At 39.8% G+C, this 25,189-nt stretch overlaps 1 protein-coding gene across 1 annotated transcript; it reads left to right on the top strand.

The window, feature by feature from the left end:
- The first annotated feature begins 1,683 nt into the window (after positions 1 to 1,683).
- On the top strand, positions 1,684 to 9,441 carry LOC104390274 (collagenase 3-like). Its single transcript, XM_009999378.1, has 10 exons — positions 1,684 to 1,829; positions 1,930 to 2,171; positions 3,288 to 3,436; positions 3,523 to 3,648; positions 4,485 to 4,646; positions 5,673 to 5,790; positions 7,035 to 7,168; positions 7,502 to 7,661; positions 8,423 to 8,526; positions 9,149 to 9,441. The coding sequence occupies exons 1-10, from the start codon at positions 1,707 to 1,709 to the stop codon at positions 9,247 to 9,249; spliced, it is 1,419 nt and encodes a 472-aa protein (XP_009997680.1). The 5' UTR covers positions 1,684 to 1,706; the 3' UTR covers positions 9,250 to 9,441.
- The last annotated feature ends 15,748 nt before the right edge of the window (positions 9,442 to 25,189 follow it).

The raw sequence follows: 25,189 nt of genomic DNA, 5'->3' as shown, positions 1-25,189 counted from the left end.
CTCCCAGAACCCACACTTGTAGGCATGTCTCAGCATCAGCTGAGATTGGAGTGATCCTTGGGAGACAGAAATAATCTTTAAACTTTCACACAGAACCACAGAATCATAGAATAATCAAGGTTGGAAAAGACCTTCAAGATCATCAAGTCCAACCATTCACCCTATGACCCCTAAACATTAAACCATCTTCCAAAACAGCAAGTCTGCCCGTTTGTTGAACACCTCCTGTACACCTCCTGTACCAGGTACACCTGCCTGTAGCACCTCCCTGGGCAGCCTGTTCCAATGCCTCACCACTCTTCTGTGAAGAAATTTTTCCTAATATCTAATCTGAACCTCACCTGGTTCAACTTGACCCCATTTCCTCTTTTCCTATCGCTGGTCACTAGGCAGAAGAGGCCAACAGCCACCTCACCACAACTTCCTCTCAGGTAATTTTAGAGAGCAATGAGGTCTCCCCTCAGCCTTCTCTTCTCCAGGCTGAACAGCCCCAGCTCCCGCAGCCTCTCCTCATAGGGCTGGTTCTCCAGATCCCTAATCAGCCTAATTGCCCTTCTCTGCACCCTCTCCAGCACCTCAATGTCCTTCCTATACTGTGGTGCCCAAAATTGCACTGAGTGCTAGAGTGCAGCCTCACTAAGGCTGAGTAGAGGGGCAGGATCACTTCTCTGGTCCTGCTGCTCACGCTATTCCTGATGCAAGCTAGGATGGTGTTGGCCTTCTTGACCACCTGGTGACCATCTCTGTCATAATGCCAGATTTATCCTATTATCTACCTCCTAAGTCAAAATCGCATATTTCTGTTCTTCTAGACACACAGAGTCATGGCCTACCTGTAGCTATTAGATTATCTCCCTCAGAGTAGTAGCTGTCTCGTTGATGTATGGCTGTGTTAATCTCAAAAAGTATATTGAATTCATGCTTTTTAACGAAGGCAGATGGTATGAACTAGTCACTTTACATGACCTGCTTTGCTAATAGTAAAAAATCACTTGTTATATTCAAAACTATTTCCTGGTATTTAGAATTTTAGGTGTATCTCAAGCAGTAAATTATTCTGAAAGATAGAAAAGAAGTCACTTTAAGGACCTCTGAATAAAAGTTGTGATAATCCTTTAGAGTTATATTTCTTTACTGAAACAAGAAATGCAATATCCTACTGTATACTCCACAATGTTCTTTCTTATCAGCCAAGACAACATTTATTAACATTTGAAGTGCATATGATATTTTTCAGCTGCTAAATATTGCTGTTGAACTAGTGTAACTACTGAAAGGTTGCAGAATTTATTTGAAAAACCATGAAGCTTGTTTAATATTTGTATTGTCTATCATATAGTAGAAAGGCAATTTTTCTAGCTGAGAAGAGGAAGTTATTACAAAGCTTCTGCCAGTTATTGCCAACGTAAGTTATTGCAAAATAATCAGAAAGTGTGGTTGGCTTCTGCCCATTCCTTCCCACAACCTATGTCAATATTCAGGGACTGTGTTTATATGAGGATACAGTTTCAGAGCTCTCAGCGGGACAACAGATGCCTAAACCACAGTGTCGGGGAGGAGAAAAAAAGTAGCCGTCTAAGCATGTTTACTTTCAGTGCCAAGGAAGTTCTAACTTGTCCCTAAGTGGTGATTCACTGGGCTGGGACTATAAAAGTAAAGGTAACTGCTCTCTAAAACATCAGGGCTTCAGACTTCACAAATCCAACATGATGCAACCAACGCTTTCAGCTGTCTTCTCTTTCTTGTTGGGTTTGTCATTTTGCCTGACAATCCCTATTCCCCTTGAAGATAGCCATGAATTCACAGAGAAAGAGCTTCAGTTTGCAGAGGTAGAGTATAAAATAATTTGTTTGCATGTTTTAAAAATAGTAATTTGTGTAGTTACCACTGTTTTGAAACTAGGCTTATTACTTCTTTTCCGCTTCCTAGCACTATCTCAGGACTCACTATGATCTCCGTACAAATCCTGCCGGTGTAAGGAGGAAGAGCATCAATACAGTGGCCTCTAAACTTCGAGAAATGCAAGCATTTTTTGGCTTGGAAGTGACAGGCAAATTAGATGAAGAAACATATGAACTGATGCAGAAACCAAGATGTGGTGTTCCAGATGTGGGGGAATATAACTTCTTCCCCAGAAAACTCAAATGGTCAAAAACTAATTTGACATACAGGTAAATGCATGGCATTTTGGGTGTTATTCCTGTTATTGCCTTCTTTCCAGGCGCCTTGTGCAATAGGTTTCTCAGTGTATGAGACTGATAGGACAAGGATGCATCTGAGTTTGGCTAAATTCATGTTGCAGTTTAAAATTCTTGCAGACCCACTTTTGGAACAGTACTCCAGGCCCATCTTACAGCCCAAGGAAGTAAATATTATTTTTGCTGGTGTGGTATAAGCCAGACTCCTCATCCAGCCTCCATGTAAATACTCTGGGCACATCCACAGTGCCAAATGGAAAAGGATTAGGGGCTAAAATAATGTACCTCACCACTGATCCTCACAACCCTTAATCTCTAGGTGACTCCTTAGCTCTACTTTGGACCTGTTTTAGTGTCTGCTTCACACAGGTCTTGTCCTAGACAAAGCAGTGTAGATGCAAACCAGTCTGTGCAATGTGGATGTGAAAGCAGGGACTGATCCTTGTCCCTCTTTTACTTCACAGTCCAGATGTAGATATCTATGCTTGGTCAGACAAATCCCCACTGCATCACCTGAGAATGTCAGGAAGCTGAAAGCTACTGTGATAGTTCACATGGTAGCTCCTTCTCCGTTAATACCATAAGGTCTTCAACAAGCGTTTTTGACCAACTGCAACCTGAGATTCATTTGCAGATTCTGAATGTAATATCACTGAACTCTATCAGTTCAGTACCTGGTGATAAATATTACTTTACTGTGGCTTATTCTAGACTATAAAAATATCTTTTGATCATGTTTTGCTCCTCCAAGAAATGAGGATCATGAGATATTTGAAATGGCATAAACCCAGTTTGAAGTTAATGGTATGATTTCACTCAATCAGAATATATCTGTCATTTTCCATATCTTGTGGTGCATATGAAAGCAGTTACAGAAAGCTGTTGGACGGTTTCAGATATCTCTGAATAATTTAAATAAAAATAGAAATGTTTGTCTTAATTTTTTTAATACTGCATGTAGCTGCCAATCTCTGCTTTCAGGGAGGAGAAAAGCAAAACATTTTATTGAGGTGTACAGTCAGATGGAAGTATATTACACATTTTCTTCAGTTCACACAATTTAACTGGAGCTACTAATCTGTTTGACAGAATTGTGAATTACACTTCAGATCTGAAACGTGCAGAAGTAGACAGAGCTTTCAAGAAAGCATTCAAAGTTTGGTCTGATGTGACACCACTTAACTTCACCAGGATACGAAGCGGTGTAGCTGATATCATGATCTCCTTTGGCACTAGAGGTAACACAGAAGCAATTATTTTTACATTATATTGCTGCCAATAAAATGGGATCATTTATTTCATTGTTTTGAATGTTGTTTTGTAGAACATGGTGACTTTTACCCATTTGATGGACCCTCTGGGTTACTGGCTCATGCTTTCCCCCCTGGTCCAGACTATGGAGGAGATGCCCACTTTGATGATGATGAAGCTTGGTCAGATGATTCTAGAGGTAACAGAAGTTCCTGAGATTATTTGAAATGGGAATAGGTGGACAATTTCATCCTGTTTGATAACTGTAAACAGTTTGTTTTGTCTGTTCACTGTTCATTAGTCACTGTCTACCCATAATAAGCTGCGTTTTATGTGCAATTAGAACTATACCATATGCCTACCATAAATGTCAATTTACACACCTCCTAAGTGTAGTGATTAAAAAAAATGCCTCATTTTGTCATCTTAGTGCTTCACTGAGCTTAAGAGCAGCTAATTGTGATCACAGATGGATGGGAATTACCTTACTGAAGCCTATAGAATACACATTTAATTCAACTGCAGATCAGCTACATCTTATTTGAAAATTATTCCCCTTGCCTATTCAAGATCAAGAACAATATAGAATAAATAGAACAAAACACTACTTTTTTTTCAGCACTGTGCTATTTTACCCTCCTGGCATTACAACTGATTGCTACAATTCTGAAAAAAAATTGGACTGTCAACCATAGGTGCATTCCTGACAAAAAGTACTTGACTAAGACTTCACCCCAGAGCTTTTCAGGGTTGCTAAGAAATTTCAAGAAATCTAAACCTGACAACAGAACAACACTGTCAAACAAGACTTAGGCTAAGCACTAGCTTTGAGATACTCTTGATTAGACCCTTATTAGAACAAAATCCATGGTAGTTTGAAAAAGGCAAGCAGTTATATGTAATTTTTCCATTAATCCAATTGTCTCCTTCATTTTCCCATATGTTAAAGTGCAATATTAAAGTTACTTGATTAGTCCAAGTCCACTTTGGTGACAAAAGGAGCTAAACATTTACTTTCACTGTGGTTTTTTGTAGGGTATAACTTGTTTCTTGTTGCTGCCCATGAATTTGGTCATTCATTGGGACTTGAACACTCTAGGGACCCTGGAGCTCTGATGTTTCCAATTTACACGTACACGGGAAAAACTGGTTTTGTGCTTCCTGATGATGATGTGCAAGGGATCCAAGAGCTCTATGGTAAATATGTATTTTATTGATATTAAAATGATATAAAAATATAATCTATAAAGTTCTAATATTTTAATGTTGTTATTATTATAGTATCATAATTTATAATATAATATTATTTCCTGTGTAATTGTAACCTGCTACAGATGCACTGCACAGTTACTAAAGAGCTCCAGTTGTTCAATGGCAACAGCCATGACTAGTTAAGACCAATTAACTGCATTCTTGACTACCAGATTTCAGGTCAGGAACAGAAGGTGTTTAGACTTAGTAGTTCAGAAGGGGGAGGGGAATATTTTTTAAAGGAAAAAGAAAAAGAAAAAGAAAAAGAAAAAGGAAAAGGAAAAGGAAAAGGAAAAGAAAAAGAAAAAGAAAAAGAAAAAGAAAAAGAAAAAGAAAAAGAAAAAGAAAAAGAAAAAGAAAAAGAAAAAGAAAAAGAAAAAGAAAAAGAAGAAATAAAAAGAAGAAAGAAAAAGAAGAAAGAAAAAGAAGAAAGAAAAATAAAAAAAGAAAAGAAAAAGAAAAAGGAAAAGGAAGAGGGAAAGGGAAAGGAAAAGGAAAAGGGAAAGGAAAAAGAAAAGGAAAAGGAAAAGGAAAAAGGAACTAAATGTGTACACCACTGCAGAATACAGTTGGTCATTGTGCTGTCTCCTTTGGTGGTGGGTGGTGGAGAGCAGAGTCCTTGTACTTTTCACTTTTTGACCAGTCTAAAAAGAGAAGGTAAAACGGAGTCTAAAGGGAGAAACAGGAATATCTATGCTTCTTAATAGAAAGAGTAAAACTTTTAGGGGACCTTCAAAACTTGCCGTGAAGTAAGCAAGTCTATTTAACATTTCTGCAACACAGCTGAATTGCCAGGTCAGTGAATGTATTTAGCTGAAAGAGAGAAAGAACAGATTTCTCCAGTACAAATGGTTTGTCCATTATGCTTGTATACATCACACTGTTTGGGAGCTATTCTTGCCCTGTTCAATATAATGATCCACAGAAAGGAAATTAATATTGTCAAACTTAGACCATACTGTATGATTCCAGGTGCTGGAGACAAAGATCCCAACCCAAAACATCCCAAAACACCAGAAAAATGTGATCCAGATTTATCACTTGATGCAATAACAGAACTTCGTGGAGAAATGCTTGTCTTCAAGGACAGGTAAAGAGACTGACATATCACGGATGGTGGGTACTGGATAAATTTGGAGCAAGTCAATTTTTTAATAAAGGTTTGAGTAAGCATAAATTTAAAAAAACACAAATAAATACAGATAACTCTAAGTAACTTAGGATCATAGAATCGTTAAGGGATTGGAGGGTTGGAAGGGACCTTAAAGATCATCAAGTTTCAACCCCCCTGCCATAAGCAGGGAACCCTACCACTAGACCAGGCTGCACAAAACTTCATCCAACCTGGCCTTATACACATCCAGGGATGTGGCATCAACAGCCTGCCTGGGAAACCCATTCCAGTTCCTCACCACCCTGATAATGAAGAATTTCTTCCTAATACCTAATCTAAATCTCCCCTCTTCCAGTTCAAAACCATTACCCCTTGTCCTATTACTATCTTCTCTGGTGAAAAGTCCCTCCCCAGCTTTCCTGTAGCCCCTTTCAAGTACCAGAAGGCCACTATACGGTCTCCCTGGAGCCTTCTCTAGGCTGAACAGCCCCAATTCTCTCACCTGTCTTCATAGCAGAGGTGCTCCAGGCCTTTGATCATCTTGGTGACCCTTCTCTGGACCCTCTCCAACAGGTCTATATCTTTCTTGTGCTGAGGGCACCAGAACTGTACACAGTATTCCAGGTGTGGTCTCACCAGAGCACAGTAGAGGGGCAGAATCGCCTCCCTGGCCCTGCTGGCCACACTTCTTCTGATGCAGCCCAGGATGCAGTTGCTCTCTGGGCTCCAGCACACACTGGTGGCTCATGTTGAGCTTCTCATCAACTATTTTGTCAATAATCTTTTTAGGCAATATTTAGAATACAATTACAGTCTTGACTTCCAGGTCATATGAAGTGAAGGTGAGACGGCTGAAGATTGACACTATTTGTAAACATTTGTCATACCACAGGACTTTCTTCAACATGCACAAATCTACTAACGTGTTTGAATGAAGTTGTACTAAATTCATAAACCTTACATAGGGCAGAAATATTTCTTATTTTCTAAATGTAAAAAAAATCATTTGTTGTTATTTGAGATTACAACTGTGTGGGTGAAAAAAATGGTCTGCAGCTGGGTGGCTATGAAGAAAGGAAAGGTCTACTAGGGGCTTTATGTATTAAAAATCCTAGGTTGTGAAAAAAAATAATTTTTCATTCACGAATTTTTAGTATAGTACATAAAAGATACTGTTGTTATGTAGCATAACATGAAACATATTTTCTTCTCTCAACTAGGTTTTTCTGGCGACTGCACCCTCAGATGGTTGAGGCAGAACTGGTATTACTTAAATCCTTCTGGCCAGAGCTTCCAAATAAAATAGATGCAGCTTATGAAAACCCTGTCAAAGATCTTGTGTTCATGTTTAAGGGTGAGTTTTCAATTTTGTTGTTGGCAGAAAAATGTACATATTTATTCATGCTTGGTGATCAATAGATGAACCAAATCTACCTTCCTTGCTCAAAAAAACAAACTCTTTTTTTCACTCCATGCAATTCTATACAATTTCCAGTTACTTCAGAGATGTAGAATTAAGTCCAGAAACCTAGGTTCATAGTTAGCATAAACATTTAATATCTTCTGAGTATGTGACCTAAAAATCTATTAGTTATACGAAAATAAAAATCCTGTCCTCCTCATTTTATTCTGCTCTCAAAGCTGAACCTCTACAAAAGACTTACACATGCTTTGTTCTTATTTTCAGGAAAGAAAGTCTGGGCTTTGAATGGCTATGACATAGTTGAAGACTTTCCTAAAAAGATATATGAAATGGGGTTCCCAAAAGAAATGAAAAGAATAGAGGCAGCAGTCCATATTAAAGAAACGGGCAAGACTCTCTTTTTTACTGGAAATAAGTATTGGAGGTAAGCTAGAGACAGAATGGTTCTTCTTTTTAGTGTCCCTAGTCCTAACCTGTACAGAAATATCAAAAGATCAACAAGTTGTTTCAAAGCAGGTGCTTGATCATGGCCTACATTTTCAGTCTGTGGTTTTCATTGGTGCTATAGCTGTGTAGAATATGTCATCAAGATATATGCAATCCTTCATAAACATGTGGGCACAACCTTTAAAAGCTGAAAGAGTGAAAGAAAGGAAATGAGAATTAAGTGCTCCAATCTAGGAGATTTTGTAATGTGTTCATGACTTCTAGACAAAATTCCCATCAGGCTTCCTTGAGTTGCTTGTGTGACACAAAATGGTCTCAGTGTTGTGAGGGTAAAAAATATAGCTCACCCTAGGATAACTTTTTTTTGCTGTCCATGAGTGAGGCTTACAGCCCGGTCTGACATAGAATTAAGACATTACCATCCATTCCCAGTGTCTCTGTGCCCAGCAGCCTCAGGACAGGACTGTAGTGCCAACACATCCAAGTACAATCATTTCCAGATAACACGTACTTTGCAGATCAGCTCTGAAATGTAGCTTTATTAGTTTTGTGTTTATTGAGCTTGTACTTCTGGGGGAAGGATGCCCTGGTTATTGCCCTGAGTTTTGTTATTGCTCTAGACACAAGGTACCTGGCTACTTCTGGCATGGGTAACTTCAAAGCACAGAAGGGTTACACACCAAACTCCCAGACTGTTTACATCCTCTGAATTGATCTTTTTTTTTGTCTTGAATACAGTTATGATGAAGAGGCAGAGGTCATGGAAGCAGGCTACCCTAGGCTGATAGAGGAAGAATTTGCAGGAATTGGTGATAGAGTGGATGCAGTCTATGAAAGAAATGGTACATAATCTGATAGTGAAACATTATTGCAATTAGTTGTCATTGAAACTTGTGATGAATGTCCTGTGGGAAATTCTATAATTTATAAACTTGATTTTTTCACATCAACACTTCTGTTGTTGGCTGAATCAGATTTCTGATACAAATTGCCTTCAGGCCCAGGTGTTCTTATAAATTGTGTATATATATTTGAGGAGCCAAAAAGGCCTGCCTCCCTGCTTAGGGAATCTAAAGTGACACGCTTAATATAGAAGTATTATAATGTGTCCTTTCCTTGAAATGGAGCCCATTCCTATGCAAGTCTTCAAGGAGTGATTTAAAGTCAGAGTCTTAAACATTAACAGACAAATTCTACATTTTCGTAAACAAGTGCTGTATAGTATTAAAATGCAGAGCTTGACACTAAATTAAAATATCAGTTATTTCAAAACACCAATCTAGGTCTGGCAAATAGAATGAGAATCTTTGAAAATGTAGCTCAGCATAGAATCATAGAATCATTGCATTTTTAAAGAGTTATTTAAAAATTCAAACGAACAAGATAATTTGTATTTGAAGGATAATTTTGATGTGACAACACAGTTTTCTCCAAGTTAATTAATTTTATTTTTCCTTTCCTTAGGTTATCTCTACTTTTTCAATGGACCACTGCAGTTTGAATACAGCATCTGGAGCAAAAGAATTGTCCGTGTCCTGCACACTAACTCCCTATTTTGGTGTTAATTACCATTGAGTTCCACGTCATAGGCTGCAGAGCAGCTTGCAGTACATGGAAATAGTAATATGGGCATTCAGATTTATTAGAGGACATCAAGGTTCTGTGAGCAAGAACTGGCTACCTGCCACCAAATGTATACTGTATATATGGAACTATACAGCTGTATGTCAGTCTGGGACTGAATTAAATTAACAGGATTAGCATTTTAGGGGGCATTACATAATGTAAATTTTGTCTAGTGTTAAAGGGAGATGCTGGATACATGCTACATGATCATGAGCACTATTAATTCCCAGTAATCCAAACACTTCTAGTGTCTTTCAAGGATCTCCTAGTGTTCTCCTAGAAATAGACCTCTTCTTTGTGAAATTCCTGTTAATGTACTGGGAATTCAGATGTGTAATGACTGAGTCAGGACCATGTGATGATGCCCTGAGCTGTATAACACCAGAATGCAACACTGAAGTTAGAGTATTCAAAGGTATTTAAATGTATCCTCATTTGAATGGGAACATCCCATTGGAAACAGATGCCCCTGTCATCTTTGGAATGAGAAGTTATAGAAGCAAGGACATGCCATTACAAAGCAGATAGAAAAACATGAAAAAAGAAGAGTTTTTCCTGCAGAAATCTTTAGTTTTTATGACACTGGGGAAAACAGAAAGAAGCAGCATCAACATGAGAATCTCTCCAATTGAAACCTTCAATGAAGCTACAGACAGTAACACAGCCCATGTTTTCAGCCATTGTAAAGTTAAGCAGTTCAGGTGACATTTATAGAGGTTATGGCAATCTGTGCCAGCAGGGAACCTGAACATTCAAATAAAAGTATTCAAAAGAATACCATTTTAATGCTGGTTGCACTTTTCATATCTATGGCAACTGTTTCAGTACAAGGTACTGTACTGAACAAACAAATGGTTTGGTTTGGTATTTTAATCAATGTAAATGCTATTGTGATTATTTTTCAATTAAAAAATAATATTAAATAAACTGTAGAAATAAACCAACATTATTAAATGACTCAGTGCTTGTTAGGCCACACCTGGAATGGTGTGCTGTTTTGGTTCCCACTATTCAAAAAAGATTCAGAGAGGCTGGAGAGGTCCAAAGAAGGGCCATAAAGATGATCGAAAGGCTGAGACAACTGGGTTTGTTCAGCATGGAGGAAAGATGGCTTAGGGGAGAATTCATCAACATGCTCCAGTACTTAAAGGGTGGTTATGACACCTCCCACTAGATCAGGTTGCTCAAACGCCCATCCAACCTGGCCCTGAACACTTCCAGGGATGGGGCTTCCACAGCTTTCCTGGGCAGCCTGTGCCAGTGCCTTGCCACCCTCACACTTAAGAATTTCCTCCTAATGTCTAACCCAAATGCCCTTCTTCCAGTCCTGATCCATTACCCCTTGTCCTCTCCACTACACACCCTTGTAAAAAGTCCCTCCCCAGCTTTCCTTTAGGCCCCCTGCAGGCACTGGAAGACTGCTATAAAGTCACCCTGGAGCCTTCTCCAGGCTGAACAATCCCAAATCTCTCAGCCTGACCTTATAGGACAGGTGCTCCAGCCCTTGGATCATCTTTGTGGCCCTCCTCTGGACTTGCTCCAACAGCCCCATGTCCTTCTTGTGCTGGGAGCTCCAGAACTGGACACAGCACTCCAGGTGGGGTCTCACGAAAGCCAAATAAAGAAGGAGAATCACCTCCCTTGACCTGCTTCCTATGCTTTTTTTGATGCACCCCAGGACACAGCTGGCCTTCTGGCCTGCAAGCACACATTGCCAGCTCATGATGTGTTTCTTGTCCATCATCACTCCCAAGTCCTTCACCTCCAGACTATTTATGATCTGCTGTCCACAAAACCTTTATTTGTGCTTGGGATTGCCCCAATCCCAGTGCAGGACCTTGCACTTGGCCTCATTGAACTTCATGCAGTTTGCACAAACCCACTTCTCAAGCCTGTCAAGATCCCTCTGGATGGCCACCCTTCTCTCTAGCCTGTCGACCTCACCACACACTTTGAAACTGTTGGCAAACTTGCTGAGGCTGCACTCAATGCCACTGTCCATGTCACTGACAAAGATGTTAAATAGCACCGGTCCAAGTACCAGCCCTTGTAGAGGACCACTCATCATGGGTCTCCATCTGGACATCGAGCCATTCATCACCACTCTTTGAGTGCAACCATCCAACCAGTTCCTTGCCCAAAGAGTGATCCATCCATTGAATCCATACTGTTCCAGTTTTAATACTGGGAAGTTGTGCAGGACAGTGTTGAAGGCTTTGCACAGGTCCAGGAAGATGACATTGGTTGCTCTTCCTTTGTCCAATGATGCTGTGACCCCATTGTAGAAGGTCACCAAATTAGTCAGGCAGGCTTTGCCCTTGGTGAAGCTGTGTTGGCTGTCAGCATTCACCCCTTTGTTTGCCATGTGCCTTAGCAGAGCCTTCAGGAGGATCTGCTCCATGATCTTGCAGGGCACAGAGGTGAGACTGACTGGTCTATGGTTCCCTGGATCTTTCTTTTTTGAAGGACAGAGAGGAAAAAATGAGTTGGATCTACTAATCACTACAGAACATGTGGGAAATTATTAAGAAATACTGTGAAATTCAGTTCCATGTTAATTTGAGCACTAAACATTAACACCTAATTGAAACAACACTGTCCTCTTCTTCCTCCTCAAAACCAATCCCTGAACCAATAAATCAGCCAGGCCTACCAAGCAAAGCCCATCAACACTGAATACCTGGCAGAAATTGCCAGGCTTACCCATCAATGGGCCAGGTGAGTTTAATCCTGTAATTTACATTATATATATGGTCAGACCAGGTAACCTAGCAGATTTAATGGTGTCTTCTGACTATACACCTGTGAAATACTGAATTCCATATCTTAATATGCTTAAAGGAATGCAAGGAAGTAGAGCTGGAAAAAAAAATTTACAAACGGAAAAACTTAGTCAACTAAATTCTAAGTTCTCTTGTATTACATAATATTGGTAAAACCATTAGGGAAAAGGTACAATTCTCTATGCATAATAAGCAGAAACTAGTTCATTTATATATTAAAGTAATTTATGACAGACACGACATGCCTGAAAAAACAATGCTTGATATTGAGTTGCAGTTTAGAGTAATTACTCTGCAGTGGAATAAAGTTCTGCACATGTTAACCTAGCCCTCAGTATTCTCAGTATAAAGACTGGGTGGAAAACTTTGTCAAAACAATAAAGAGTCTTCCATAAGTGCTGATTGTTGAGTCTGAGTGCTCTGAATTTCAGAGGTCTGACCTGAACTTCAGTGGAGCAGGGAATATAAAGGTGCATAGGGAAGCAAGGAGACGTCAATGAATGTCTTTCATATCTACGTAAATTTCTGTTAAAGCTGAATGTTTGGCAGATGAAAAAGGTACTTCATAGCAAGCTGGATCTTCCAGAAGCTTTAGAATGATCATATCCAGCTGTTCCCCAGCCCAAACAGTCAGATTCCTGTTTGCTGCCTGGCTGACTGGAAGCAGCATTCGGCACAGGTCCAAGAACTGCTCCAGCTCATGCATCTGCATCCCTGGTGAGAGACGTGTGCTGCTCTGTGGTTAGTTCTACCTCAGCTCAGAAAAGTACCAGGCTGTCAGTTCCTGGCATTTTGTTAAGAAAAAATTGAAAGAAAAAACCTTTGTGCTGTGAAAGGGAAAGCTGAGGTCAGAGCCAGAGAGGCCCTAACACTGCCATCAGCCCAAAAGAAAAACTCTCTATCTCATGAGAATAATATTAAACTAGTTCCCAGTGGGGACCCATATAAGATATCACCCAAGGCCATCAGGTACTGAAAAGAAATGAGCAGCCTTCTTCATTTCCCTGAGATATTGTGTATGAGGAAAGGATCATGAGAGGCTGAGGCAGCTGTGTCCCAGTTTTTAATGCAAGCAGAATTAACTTCCCACTAGGTTGCTAGTTTTTATGTGGAACTACACAAATCCACTTAATAGTAGTTGTATTGCTGGTCACGAACTTGTCTTTATATCCATTTTGATCTCTGTGAGGGCAGAAGGGATAAGACTGGAAAATAAATCTGTCAGATGCTCTTCAGAACTAGTTTCTGTGTTGGTTATATAATCCTGAACAAGTAGAACTTAGAGAATAAAAGTATGTATTCCAGGAGAGAAAGAAGGGAGTAATCATCTTTTAAACTTCCCAAAGTGAGAAACTATACAGCTGGCCTATATGTTTATTAATATATTGGAAAGGCAACAAACACTTTAAGAGGTACTGTGAGCTACATAAAATTTACTACTAGCTTAGAAACTGGAGAAGAAATTTAATCTTATCATGAAAGCTTTTTTTTTTTTTTTTTTTTTTTTTAATATGCTCTCCAGAAACCTGCACTGAGGACACTAGATGGCAGTGACAGCTTTGCTCCTTAGAGGATCTGCACAGGACCAAAAATGATACGGTGGGTGAGGAAGCTCCAGCTAATCACAGCAAAATCTTACATTTTGGTGAAGATATAAAAAATCCAGCACTAATAAGTAGAATTAATGATTATATTCTCTTGAAATGTGGACCTCTGAGTAGGACGTTAGGATATTAGAATGTTTAGGAAGCTCCTTCTAAATATATTCACTGTCAGGGCCACCAATTTTTCAGTCTGTTTATAGTCCTTTTCTCAACATCAATGCAATGAACTTAAAACAGCATAGTCCATGGATAGTCCTAGGAACAATGCAGTCCCTTAACTGACCTTAATTAATTAAAAATGACACACACATACATAGGCATATTCCAACATGGGAACATGAGAGCCTTTCAGGATACAACTTGATTTCTGAAAAAAATGACTCTTCAGAAGTAAGGCAAAAGCAGAGAAAAATATCAGTTGCAATGAAACAAAGTAAAACAGTACAAATGAAACCAAAAGTGTCTGAATTATCAAGTATATGATCACATCTGCTTGCAAGAACTAACAACAATTTCTAAGCTTGTCACAGTTCATTCTGAGCTAGTGTTTCCAGGCTTGTTAATGTTCCATAGATGAAGAATATGGTCTTGATCTTTGAATCACTAATACTGCCCAGATCAGTAAGATTGGTAAGCATTATGAGCTAGAGAGAAATTGATTTTCCTGTCCTGAAACTACCTTTGAGACTTTCAAATATCTTTACAGTTTGCAATAAAAAGATACAATAAAGTTTGGAAATATTTAATGGAAAAATATTTGCCCTCTGGGATAAGTCAGTAGCCATTTTGTCAATCAGTGGTACTTACTGGGTTTTGGAGGAAGAATATACTATTCTAGTTTTTTCTCAAACTGATTTAAAAGAAGGTCTAGACCTCAAACTTCACTCTTTCAGGTGACAAAATTGCACATTTACTTATGTTTTGGGGAGTTTCTTTTCATCTGTCCTGCTGGAGATATTTCATCTTTACACAAGTACACTCAAACAGTACTTTTTGGAAAGACTGACTACCCACCAGTCAGAAAGCTCATTTGGAATGTAGGATCAAGCCCTCCTGTCAATTATGGGGGGTTTTTTTGAGGAGGTGGATTTACAAAGTGAGGTGTCTATGCACACTGTGATTCCACAGCAAATTGTGCTTTGGATGGTTCTGGTGTTCCTGAGTAAAAACAGCATTTCCAGATAAGACCTCACCAGTTCCCCTTGACATGGTGCACAGCACACAAAACCCACAGAAACTGTGTCTGCCCTGGCATCTTCCTCTTTACTATCTCACACAGTCTTCATGTGGTTGATACATTCTTTTTAGTCCCAGCCTTACACTTACATGCTGCTTTTTGAATATCCAGTCAGTGCTGTTCAGGAGTGTGTCTGGCACTTCAGCTGCCTTCAGTTATCCCCTCAACTCCATACACCATTGGCTCCCACACACTGTGCTACAGAGGCTGCAAAGGAGGAGAATCACCTCCCTTCACTTGCTGGCCACGATTCTTTTGATGCAGCCCAGCATACGCTTGGCTTTCTGGGCTGCAAGTGCTCATATCTGTGTGATTTTTAATGTCTGAGTATATTTATCACAGGAACATAAAATGTTGTAGTCCTCTTCTGAGCCTACCATCCTAAGAGGAATCTCCAGGAGTCTGTTGGGAACCAGCTGTGTCTGAGTGGCCCAGTTTTCACAGTGTGCTTCCTGCTATCTGTTTGTTCACCAAACAACCTTTTCAGATTCATCTTGGGCTCTCCGCTGTGTCATGTCCCTTATTGTGTCCCATCCTGAGAATGGTGAGAAGTTCAAGCACTCTAAATGCCACAGAACTGGACCTCCACTGTTCTGGGAGCATTAGAGAGGGAGTATATGCAAGTAAGTACAGTTGAGAGGAGAAGCCACTTTAAGGGGTGTTTTTGTCTGTGCTGTTTGCTGATGTCCCCTTGAGTGGTCCATGTAGACAGTACACAGTTTCAGTCAGGAGGGACACTGGCTGGTGGAGTCAGTGCTGTTGGTAGAGGGACCAAGATAATTAAAATGGACTTGGTAGACAACCGTGACTTCAAGGCCCCAGCAATCAAGGCATAGCATGCATACACACATATTATATTAATGGTCCCAGACTGTTTCCAGGTGAAATGGAGTATCAGATTCTTCCTAATCATGGTCCATACTGCTGTTGAGGACATGAAAGTGCAGAAAGTGCCTCTCGTTAGGGCCAACTGAGGGACTTTCATGTTAAAATAATATTTTAAATTTTGCATGTTAAAAACTATTACTTTGGTACAGTGTTGTTATTGTCAGGGCTGATATGAATATCATTTGGTGTGTTAAATCCTGACATGCGTGGTTCTTCCATTATGACTACTGATTCAGGGAAGGGCTTAGCTCCAAAAGACTTCCTTTCTTCTCCATTTGCAGTACCCATAGAATTATACCTCCCACACACTTACCACTGGATACGGCTCTGGCTACTCCTGAGGTCAGGTGATTCTGGCTTGGGCCTGTAGGGTACCTCAATAACGAAAGTATGCAAGCCTATGAGCAGGTATCACAGAAGCCTTGAGGCGTGCTGTGGAGCCTTGGCCACAGACTATTGAAGAGGAGATGTCACCACTCACAATGGCCAAGCTTAAAGCCAGATATATACCTTCTGCAGGCCTCCAAGTCTTCTATGTCTTGGCCACAGAAAGTCAATAACTCATTAACCTTGCCCCTGGTCCAAATTATGTTCTTTTGTTATAGTATGTGGGTGGTTAACAGCAAGTAAATAATTTAGATCTGAATGATGAGGTCAAAAGTGGTACAGAGAAGTCAAGGCAAGACAAATGCCAGAAAAATTTGGTTATGGGAAGCTGCAGTGGCTCATGGGACAAGATGTCTCACAGCCTGCTATGCAGTGGAGTACAGCTGTAAAAAGGGACAACTCAATGAAGTGACAGTGATGATGTGGCCAAGGAGCTGGAATAACTGAGTTGGGTAGAATGCACACTCTCCTTGGTAAAAGGCATGTTCTTCTTCTAACTAAATATTTTGATCTATTAGTTTCAGTCTACTAGATTAGACCCTGCAGGCAAAAGCCACAATGGTAAGCAATTTTGGTGGTTCTGACAGAGCCTAGACACATGGTAGCTTTATATCACAAAATAGTCCATATCAGAGACTTAGCTGATGGCTGGACTATCCAGCTGCAGCTTCTGAGGAACCTTTCTCCTGGAAAATTTGTGCGTGTCATATTAATAATTTAGCAAATTGTTTTATTGAAAAAATGCTGGGAAAATTTTTGTAGTTCTGATGTGGAGGATCTACTGCAAAACAGAATAGGATCGTCAGTTCAAAAATTATCTTGCCTAGAAGAATGGATTTCAAAATTAAGTCAATTTCAAATGAAGAGAGGCAGAAATTAAACAAGGCTGTCATAAGTACCACAGAAGTGTCCTGTATACAACTCTTTTGGAAATCATGGTGCAAATAAACTTCAGCCATAAGAAAATTATGGAATCTCAGCATTTCTTAGAATGAAGATGCACTACCTATCTACAGTGAAAATACAATTAAATCATACAGTTGTAATATGACAGGGAGATACAGAGATATGAAACTATAACGGTAGAATCAGGATGTAGTTGGAAATACAAAGCAAGTGATAACATAAGTTATTTCCAGTTAGTTAATTTATATAACTATTAAAAGCATCTGAAGTGTGAGAACAAAGACAGACATAATCAGCAAGAAGCCTTGCTAGGGTCTGAAACAAAATTGAGACAAAACAGAAATCTCAACATTGACTTCACTTGGCTTTGGCTTAAGAAGTAATTGCCTAGATAACAGCTGCTTTGCAGGCTTTTATTGGTAAACTTATTCCTCCTGTACAAGTAGTCTCAAGTTTATTAGTAATTTGAGAGAAGATGCTAAAAACATATGTGCATTGTTTTGAAAGAGCACCTAGATCTGATACCATTCAAGTGACAGCAGAAACGCTTTGACTGCTTTCTGCTGGGTGCCAAGGAGGAAGCACACAGCTCGTAGCTTCACATTTGGGGATTTTCTGCATGATATTCAGGGAACTCAGAGTATGAGTTACATGCTATGAAATTGAGTCACTGGATGCACAAAGTAAATATCGGATGTGGACTCACTATCCCTGGTGAGGCCGCGGAAGCATCAACTACAGAAGGAAAATACTTGTTGAAAGTTCAAGCTCAAACAAACCAGTACTGTGCATGCAGTCTTAAATAAACACTGGAAAATTTAATTATTATGGTTCCTCTTGCTTCATTCGCAGCTTTCTGCATCAGATTTTTCATGGCACTCCAAGGAATGACTTGGATCATATTAGCACGCATTTAATGTCTGGGGTTTCTCCTTGGACATAATGATTATAGCTACAGAACATCAAAATTGTCCAGCTGTCCAAACCAGAGGCCATCTCAGAGTATCCTATTTCTCTCTATCCTTAATGGAAGCAAGGAGTAAACAAGATCCTGTCATGGAATATTTCAAGAGCTGCTGAATTTTGCATTGTTTTTCTTTACTTCTTTCTTGCATACATAAAGGCATTCTTAATATCCACATCTGCACTTGCATCTCAGATTTAAAACAGTATAGTAAAATCTGCAGATTTTTTGTGCTCTTCATGAAAGAAGTTTCCCATTATCTATTTTTAAGCTATTGTCCTAGTTTACTGAATGTGTCTTGTATTTATATTGAGTAACAGAATAATAAGGGAACTTACTTTCTGTGAGCCACTTGTTTACATATCTTTAACAGATCTCTTATTTGTTCTAACTTTAAAACTGAAGTTGCAATTTTTTGTGTTTTGCTATGAGCAATATTTTTAATTCTTCTGGCAGTTTAGGCAATCTTTTAATCTCGCTATTTGCTTTGTAAGACTGTGTCACCAGAACTAGACACAATATACAGGTCAGACTGAATCAGGTCATTATGTTCCTAGCATTATCATCAATGTCTTTCTCTATATTTAGTAACCTTACTGTTTATATACAGCTGTTTTATAAGAGGTTACTTTAACCTCTGTTATCACAAATACCACCTAATAAGGGAAGACAAGCCAAGGAAACACAAGTTTAAGAATTCTTCCAAAACTGCAGACAAATAAACAGGATCTAAGGACATAATCAGTACTGCTTCTGTCATTAGTTATCTGCAATTTCCCATTTTCTCTGTGTTTATTACAGTCAGAGATTTACAAGCTCAGTATGTGTCAACACTAACTACAAATACTGAATCACAAAAAAGCTCAACCACTCTGTTGTGATGGAACAACTCAGGACTGAAGTAACAGATATTAGCATTGGACTAAGTTGGGGGGCTGAGTGAAACTATGACTTGTTTTACTTCCTCTGATGTATCTTACTACAGGGTACTTATCTGCTCAGGTTAGTGTGCCAATTTTATGATACCAGGATCAAGAGAATGAGTTTACAAAAAAAACAAACACCAAAACCAAAATCAGCGAAACAAAAATCAATCAAATAAAAAACAAACTAAAAGCCCCCCAAAAACACAAAAACAGAAAGAAAGAAATACAGCCTGAAAATACACTTCTCAGAAGCAGAGGGTTTGGGAAAATAAACTACTTTATGACAGGGTAGAAGTATAATGAATGTATGGAATGCAAACTTTGGGGGGCAGGATAGGAACAAACTGGCAGCAGGAAAAGCAGGAAGGTTGTCATTACCAGTAAACTCCACCAGTGCTGTTGTCCTTAAAAGGCAGGATACATAAAAGTAAAACACACAGGAGCTAGAAATGTCAAGCCAAATTTGACAAATATATGTGATCCACAAATTTGATCCTGTGAGGAAATATATGGGCAGATTAAATTACCCATCATTGGATATCAGGCTACAAAGTTACAGAGCTGTAATTCCACCCCACACACACAAACACACACCTTACAACAACCGCAGCTCTGTGGGTGGCACAGATGCTTTTAGGGACAGAATATGCAGGCTAAGTTTTGGTTTGATGATATAATCAAAACATTTCTTAACGTTTCCAGCAATGCGATTTGTTACTGAAAATAGTGCACATCTATTTTTAAAAATATCACAGTGACATTATTAGTCTCACTTCCTCTGTGTTTGATGACTAAACAACAACCTACTGTATGTCTGTGTAGTCAAGACAGAAGGTACAATTCTGTATAGTAAGACATCTATTGTATCATTAATGACTCACATTGAGAATGACCAAAAGGGACTCTTGCTTCTTCTGAAATACTGGGACAGAAAGAGAAGCAGGCTTTAGGGGCTATCCAACTCAAGGCTTGGGCACAGACATGCCATTTCTTGTGAACCAGTCTTCATAACTCCAAATTGGGGTGAGTCAACTCTGCCTCCACAGGGTTGCACTCCAGTTAGATGTAGCACAGGGTGAGCTGGCAGGTATCACTGCAGCTGCCCGTGGGCAGAGCTCCAGCCCGAGGGAGTCGGAGCCCCTCTGCCCTTTGTTTTCCTCATGTTGGGATGACATGCTGCTGGATGGAGAAGCCACTAAGTAGAATAGCAAACACAGAGAGAAGGACCACCATGAAGAGGGCAGGGAAGGGGAAGAAGTGAGAGATGAGCAAGGGAGGTGAGAAGGATCCCTGGTTATCTCAGGCTGCCCCTGGTCTGTGGGACAGGTCGGTGCTGTGCTGCAGCCCACTCACATGGGCAGCTGCAATGGGGAAATGCTGGAGAGGGCCCTTTGCTGCTTGATTCCCTTTCTGTGGGGATGATAGATTGTTCTTGATTTAGTTTCCAGAGCGAAATGAAATATAGCCAAGGTCCTGCGTGCAGGAAAATGCCACCAAATCTCTTTGCATATGGCCTGGTTTGACCTAGGGAGGTAGGGAAGATGTGTAAGTGCCCTGGGGTTCTTCTAGGTCACATTAAATTACTTGATTAAACATAGTAATCTCAAACTTTCTTATCAAAGGTGTTTGGTAACTGAGCTTTTTTTTTTTTCTTTTTATAGAGTATGGTCTACAGTGGGTTTTTTGTTAAGACAACAAGCTGGCTCACATGCAGAGCCAGCATGAGAAAGAGAAAAGGTTTCCAGCCTGCCTGTTTATTCTCTCAGAACTATTTTCAGAGTTAGGCTGAACTCTTCCTGGTTGAAGTTTTAGAGGAAGAAGGATAAGCTGTACTTCTGTAAACAGTAAATATTTTCCATGTGCTAGTTTACCAGATGCTGCATTCCCCATCTCAACAAAAGGAGAGATTTTCTGGGACTTGTTAAGTTTGCAACAATGTATCTTTCTGCAAAAAAATCCTGTTGGCTATTGCACACAAATGATGTCAAGGAAAGCCTTGTAACCCCATGTATGAGATTAACTAAAATCAGCCTTGGGTTGTCATGTTGTCTTCATTTCTTCCCATTATGATGATAAGAGAGCAAAAAGCAAACAGGCAAGTTGGTGGTAGATGATGCCAGAGATGTGCCTTCATGGGCAGAGTCACTGTGGTCACTCCCACAGGTTTAACACAAAAATGTCAAAACTTGTTATATTTCTGAAGCATCTGGAACTATGCTTGAGTGTCACATATACAGCTGAGTGTCTCTTTCAGTGGTGTAGTTGCACATTTGCAAAACCTCCAGCTAACTCTGTAAGTCCATAGAACACCTGATATTTCTGATGCCAAGCAGGGCCAGAACTGCATAAGAAGCTAGACATATGACCAATTCACAACACCTTATGGAGCACAGCAGCTGAACTCTACTTTCTTCAACCTAATTGACTAATTGTGCTAATTGTGATCTGAGCAAGTCAGTTCCCCCAAAAAACCCTTGAAGACTGGTCATGGGGTAGAGCCATTTGTTTCACTTGATTATGTAGAATGCAAGACATTCAGGTTAAAAATCCTTCTTTTTCTAAGAAATCCTAATACCTGCTACCTACATTCTAGAGAGCTGTAATCACCAGATTACTGAGCTTCTCAAGGGCATTTTCATGGACTCTTTCACTGAAGCTGTTCTTGTTTGAACAACCATACTAACTTGGCAAGAAGACAGTGATACTAGAGCCTACCTGTTTAGGGAGACTACAGGGGACTGTGGTTCCATTCTTAGTTGCACCAAACTCATTCAAGTTCAAACAACTTTTCTGTGAAGGTCTGAGAAAGTGACTCTGCTCAATATTGCTTGGCAATATTTTTGATTATTTCTGATATGGGAGATCATCAGAAGTATGTGTTGGCTTTTTCTTGGGAATGTCCCAGATTCAATGTGTGGGTGTAATACTTGTCTAGCATGATCCGGTTGACTAGTCTGCTTCCTCACTTTGAATCATTTAGATCTTTCCATCAAGCAGCTTGCATGGATTTAGTATTCCTTCAGCCTTCAGGTGCCACAAATCTTTTCTCAATTGCTGTGTCAGGCATTCTTGCTTCAGATGGCATGTAGTAAATAGTGAAGACCTGGAGGGCCTTTCTGCACCCAGAGAAAGAACAAATGCGTGAGGCTATGGTGTATCATGTAACAGGAAATAATGCTTGCTAGGACTTGTGTGAAGACTAATATAGTTTGCATTAGTGTTGAAGGAGCAACTTCAGCCACTTAACTGCTAATGTGCTACTATGAGTTTTCTGTAGAAGTGCCTGCATTTGGATGTCATCAAAGCAGGAAGGACCCTCATCTTGATTTGATTCCCTGAGCACCACTGTCACATAAATAATCTGAATTAGTCATCTCATTAGGCATCTCATTCCTCACCCTCTGATGCCTTAAAATCTTTTATGTCATTCAGTTTCAAAAGGTACAGAACTGAAGTATCATCCAGTGGAAAACACCCTGCAGGTAAGGAGGTGTAATACAAATGTCCTGAGACTTTATCAAACACTTCTCAGTTACAGCCTGGTCCCCTGGCCACCTGGCAGTGAACAGGTTATAACACATGATGGCAGATGACGAAGCATAAGGTCTTCATTTCTTAGAATTAACAATTGCAAAACAGTTATTTAGCAAAGGAAGGTACAGGAGAACCTTCAGGGCTGTAAAAGAACATACAGATCCAGAAAACATTAGACACTTACATAAAGATTTGTTTCATCAGACCAGATGAAATGCTTCCATGGTGTTAACGAAAAATTAGTAAGTTAGGTATATAACAGAAACAAGGGATTTGTGCCACAGAACTACAAGATAAATGGTAAAACTCCTTTTTTCATACTTGACCGTGAGACAGAAATTGCAGAGGCAGGACACTGAAGTAATTGCTCTTTATTAATAGTGAATTCTTCTTCTGTCCATATAATTAGTTCTGAGTTAGTGCAATTTCTTTTCTTTACATTCACTGAACCAGTTTTCACTTAAAATCACATAATTGAAACATCATACAAATTTATTTGAGCTTAAGGAAGAGGTGATGTATCTTGCAACTAGAACTATTGTGACAGAAAAAGAGGTTCCTCTTTTGGAAAGTTAGAAATTATTTTGGTTAAAGAATTAGTTGGGTTTAGTTGGTTTATAGCAATTATTTATTGATCTGGGGAGGAAATCTGGTGTGTTTGCAATTAGTTTCCAGACAGAGAGTCTAGGTGCATTGTTAGGAAAGGAGGTTTACCTTTTACCCACCCCAGACATATAATTTTGAGTTCTCTGTACTTTCCTTATGAGAACAGTTTGACTAGAACTGCTGAATTAACTGATATCTCTGATCGACGTATAATGTGGAAAAATAGCAATAAAATATATTTCACTTCCCTGAGGAGCATGTTCCATTGACCAACCACTCTCTCAGTGAAGAACTTTTTCCTTATGTCCAATCTGAACTTTCACGATGCAATTTAATTCTATTTCCACTTGTCCTATTGCTGGTCATATTGGTCTCTTTAGCAGAGAAACAAAAAAACCCAAAGCAACAACAAACATCAACAACAAAAACCCCAAACAAAAAACACCAACAGCAAAAATTAAAACCACCAACAGAAAAGTTTCATTTTTTGGCCAAATGCATATAGGAAGTATTGTTACTAATGCTCCAAATAAGGACAACACACTGAGGAACTTGTGTTATGCAAAATGTAGAATTGCTCCATTTCATAAGCTAAACCTGACTTACATTACCTAAGGGGCTCTGGTTATTTTTCAGTCTTATTCTCTTTCTGCGTCATCCCAGGGCATCTCTGCAGTTGTACAATGTTCCTAATTATCTCTATTGATCAACAGATTTCTTCATCTTGCCTCACTTTTCCATGTATCTCCTTTTGAGCAGATTGAGGATCAAGCCACAGTAGAAGTAAGATGCTGAACCTATCATGACCTACTGAAAGTAATATAAAGTAGTGTGATCCTCCTTACATCATCTTCTTAATTTCTTAGGGCAGTATGAGTGGCTTACAACCACCACTTTCAGAAACAATTTTACCATCTGTAATTGAGAAAGTATTGTTCAATCTACTCCTGCTGACTTCAGTGCAATTTTTAACCTTGAAACTGGGAGTATCAATATTACCTTCCTCCACGGACAGCAGACCAACAAACCATCTTCCTTTGCCACTAAATTCATTATGTTATTTGTAATCAAAATAAATTGCAGGTTGAATATGTGTGAGGAGCTGGGTAGTTAGCAGAGTGCATATGCCTGTGGCTGCTGAGCAGCAGTAGCTGGGTCATGCAGTAATGATGAGTGTCTCTCCTGTGATTTATATTAATATAGACAAATTTTAATGGTTTTACTCAAAATCTTATTACAGGCAAACCTGGAACACACCACCTATACAGATCCAATAATTTCTTGTTAGTACCCGTTGTTAGGAGAGGGACCAAATCCGGAAGCCTGACAAAGGCAAATGCACCACAGCTCCATGCCACCAGGTACAAGCAGTAGAGAGGATGGGCAGATATTCCCACCAAGGACATGCCAGCCTTTGGAAGACTGGTTGCACTCCTGCAATGCCATGGGAGCAGCCAAGTAGGGGTCTTACTGGGGTCCTCTTCACAGATCTTGGTGCTCCTATGTGCGTGTGTCACGATCCGTGACCTATTATATCTCCTTATTGGAGTGTATTAACTTATCAGGATTTGCTGAGAGATCCACACGTGGGTATCGCCTCACACAGAGGATACAGGAACTTATGTCCCGACTTTTTTGAGTGAATAACTCGCTCAGTGCTTACTAAATTTCTAACAACAGCAAGGTTTATTGTGGGGAAAACAAAGCAATTTGGGGCAGGAGGTTCAAAAGGAGTGATTACAACACATTAAACATATATGGGTACACCTTAGTTACACATCTTATTCAAGTGAGGGAAGAAGAGGGGAGGGATATGCCCGACGCTGTTCCCGTATAGGGTCGCAATTTGTATGCAGATAAGACAAGATTATACTTTTCCCTATAAGCTGAGGTAGCCGGATTTATCTCACCAAGCGGGGGCGCAAGTCAGCTGCAAGCACTCCCAAGCGCAGGTCGCCCCCCCCCAAAGAGAAGCGGCGCGCGGCTCCGGGGACCGTAGGCGTGACGAGCGGCTCCGGGACTTTGGGACCGGGGCTTTGGCAGC

This window comes from Chaetura pelagica, unplaced genomic scaffold (assembly GCF_000747805.2).
Source record: "Chaetura pelagica isolate M959 unplaced genomic scaffold, ChaPel_1.0 scaffold85, whole genome shotgun sequence".
Lineage (NCBI taxonomy): Eukaryota > Metazoa > Chordata > Aves > Apodiformes > Apodidae > Chaetura > Chaetura pelagica.
The sequence above is the reverse complement of the archived record's forward strand: the minus strand, read 5'-3'. Positions and strand labels throughout refer to the sequence as shown.

Coding starts and splice junctions, on each gene's coding strand:
- LOC104390274 (XM_009999378.1), top strand. CDS start 1,707: ATGATGCAACCAACGCTTTCAGCTGTCTTCTCTTTCTTGTTGGGTTTG. Junction 5,791..7,034: donor ATGCTTGTCTTCAAGGACAG/GTAAAGAGACTG, acceptor TCTCTCAACTAG/GTTTTTCTGGCGACTGCACC. Junction 7,662..8,422: donor ACTGGAAATAAGTATTGGAG/GTAAGCTAGAGA, acceptor TCTTGAATACAG/TTATGATGAAGAGGCAGAGG.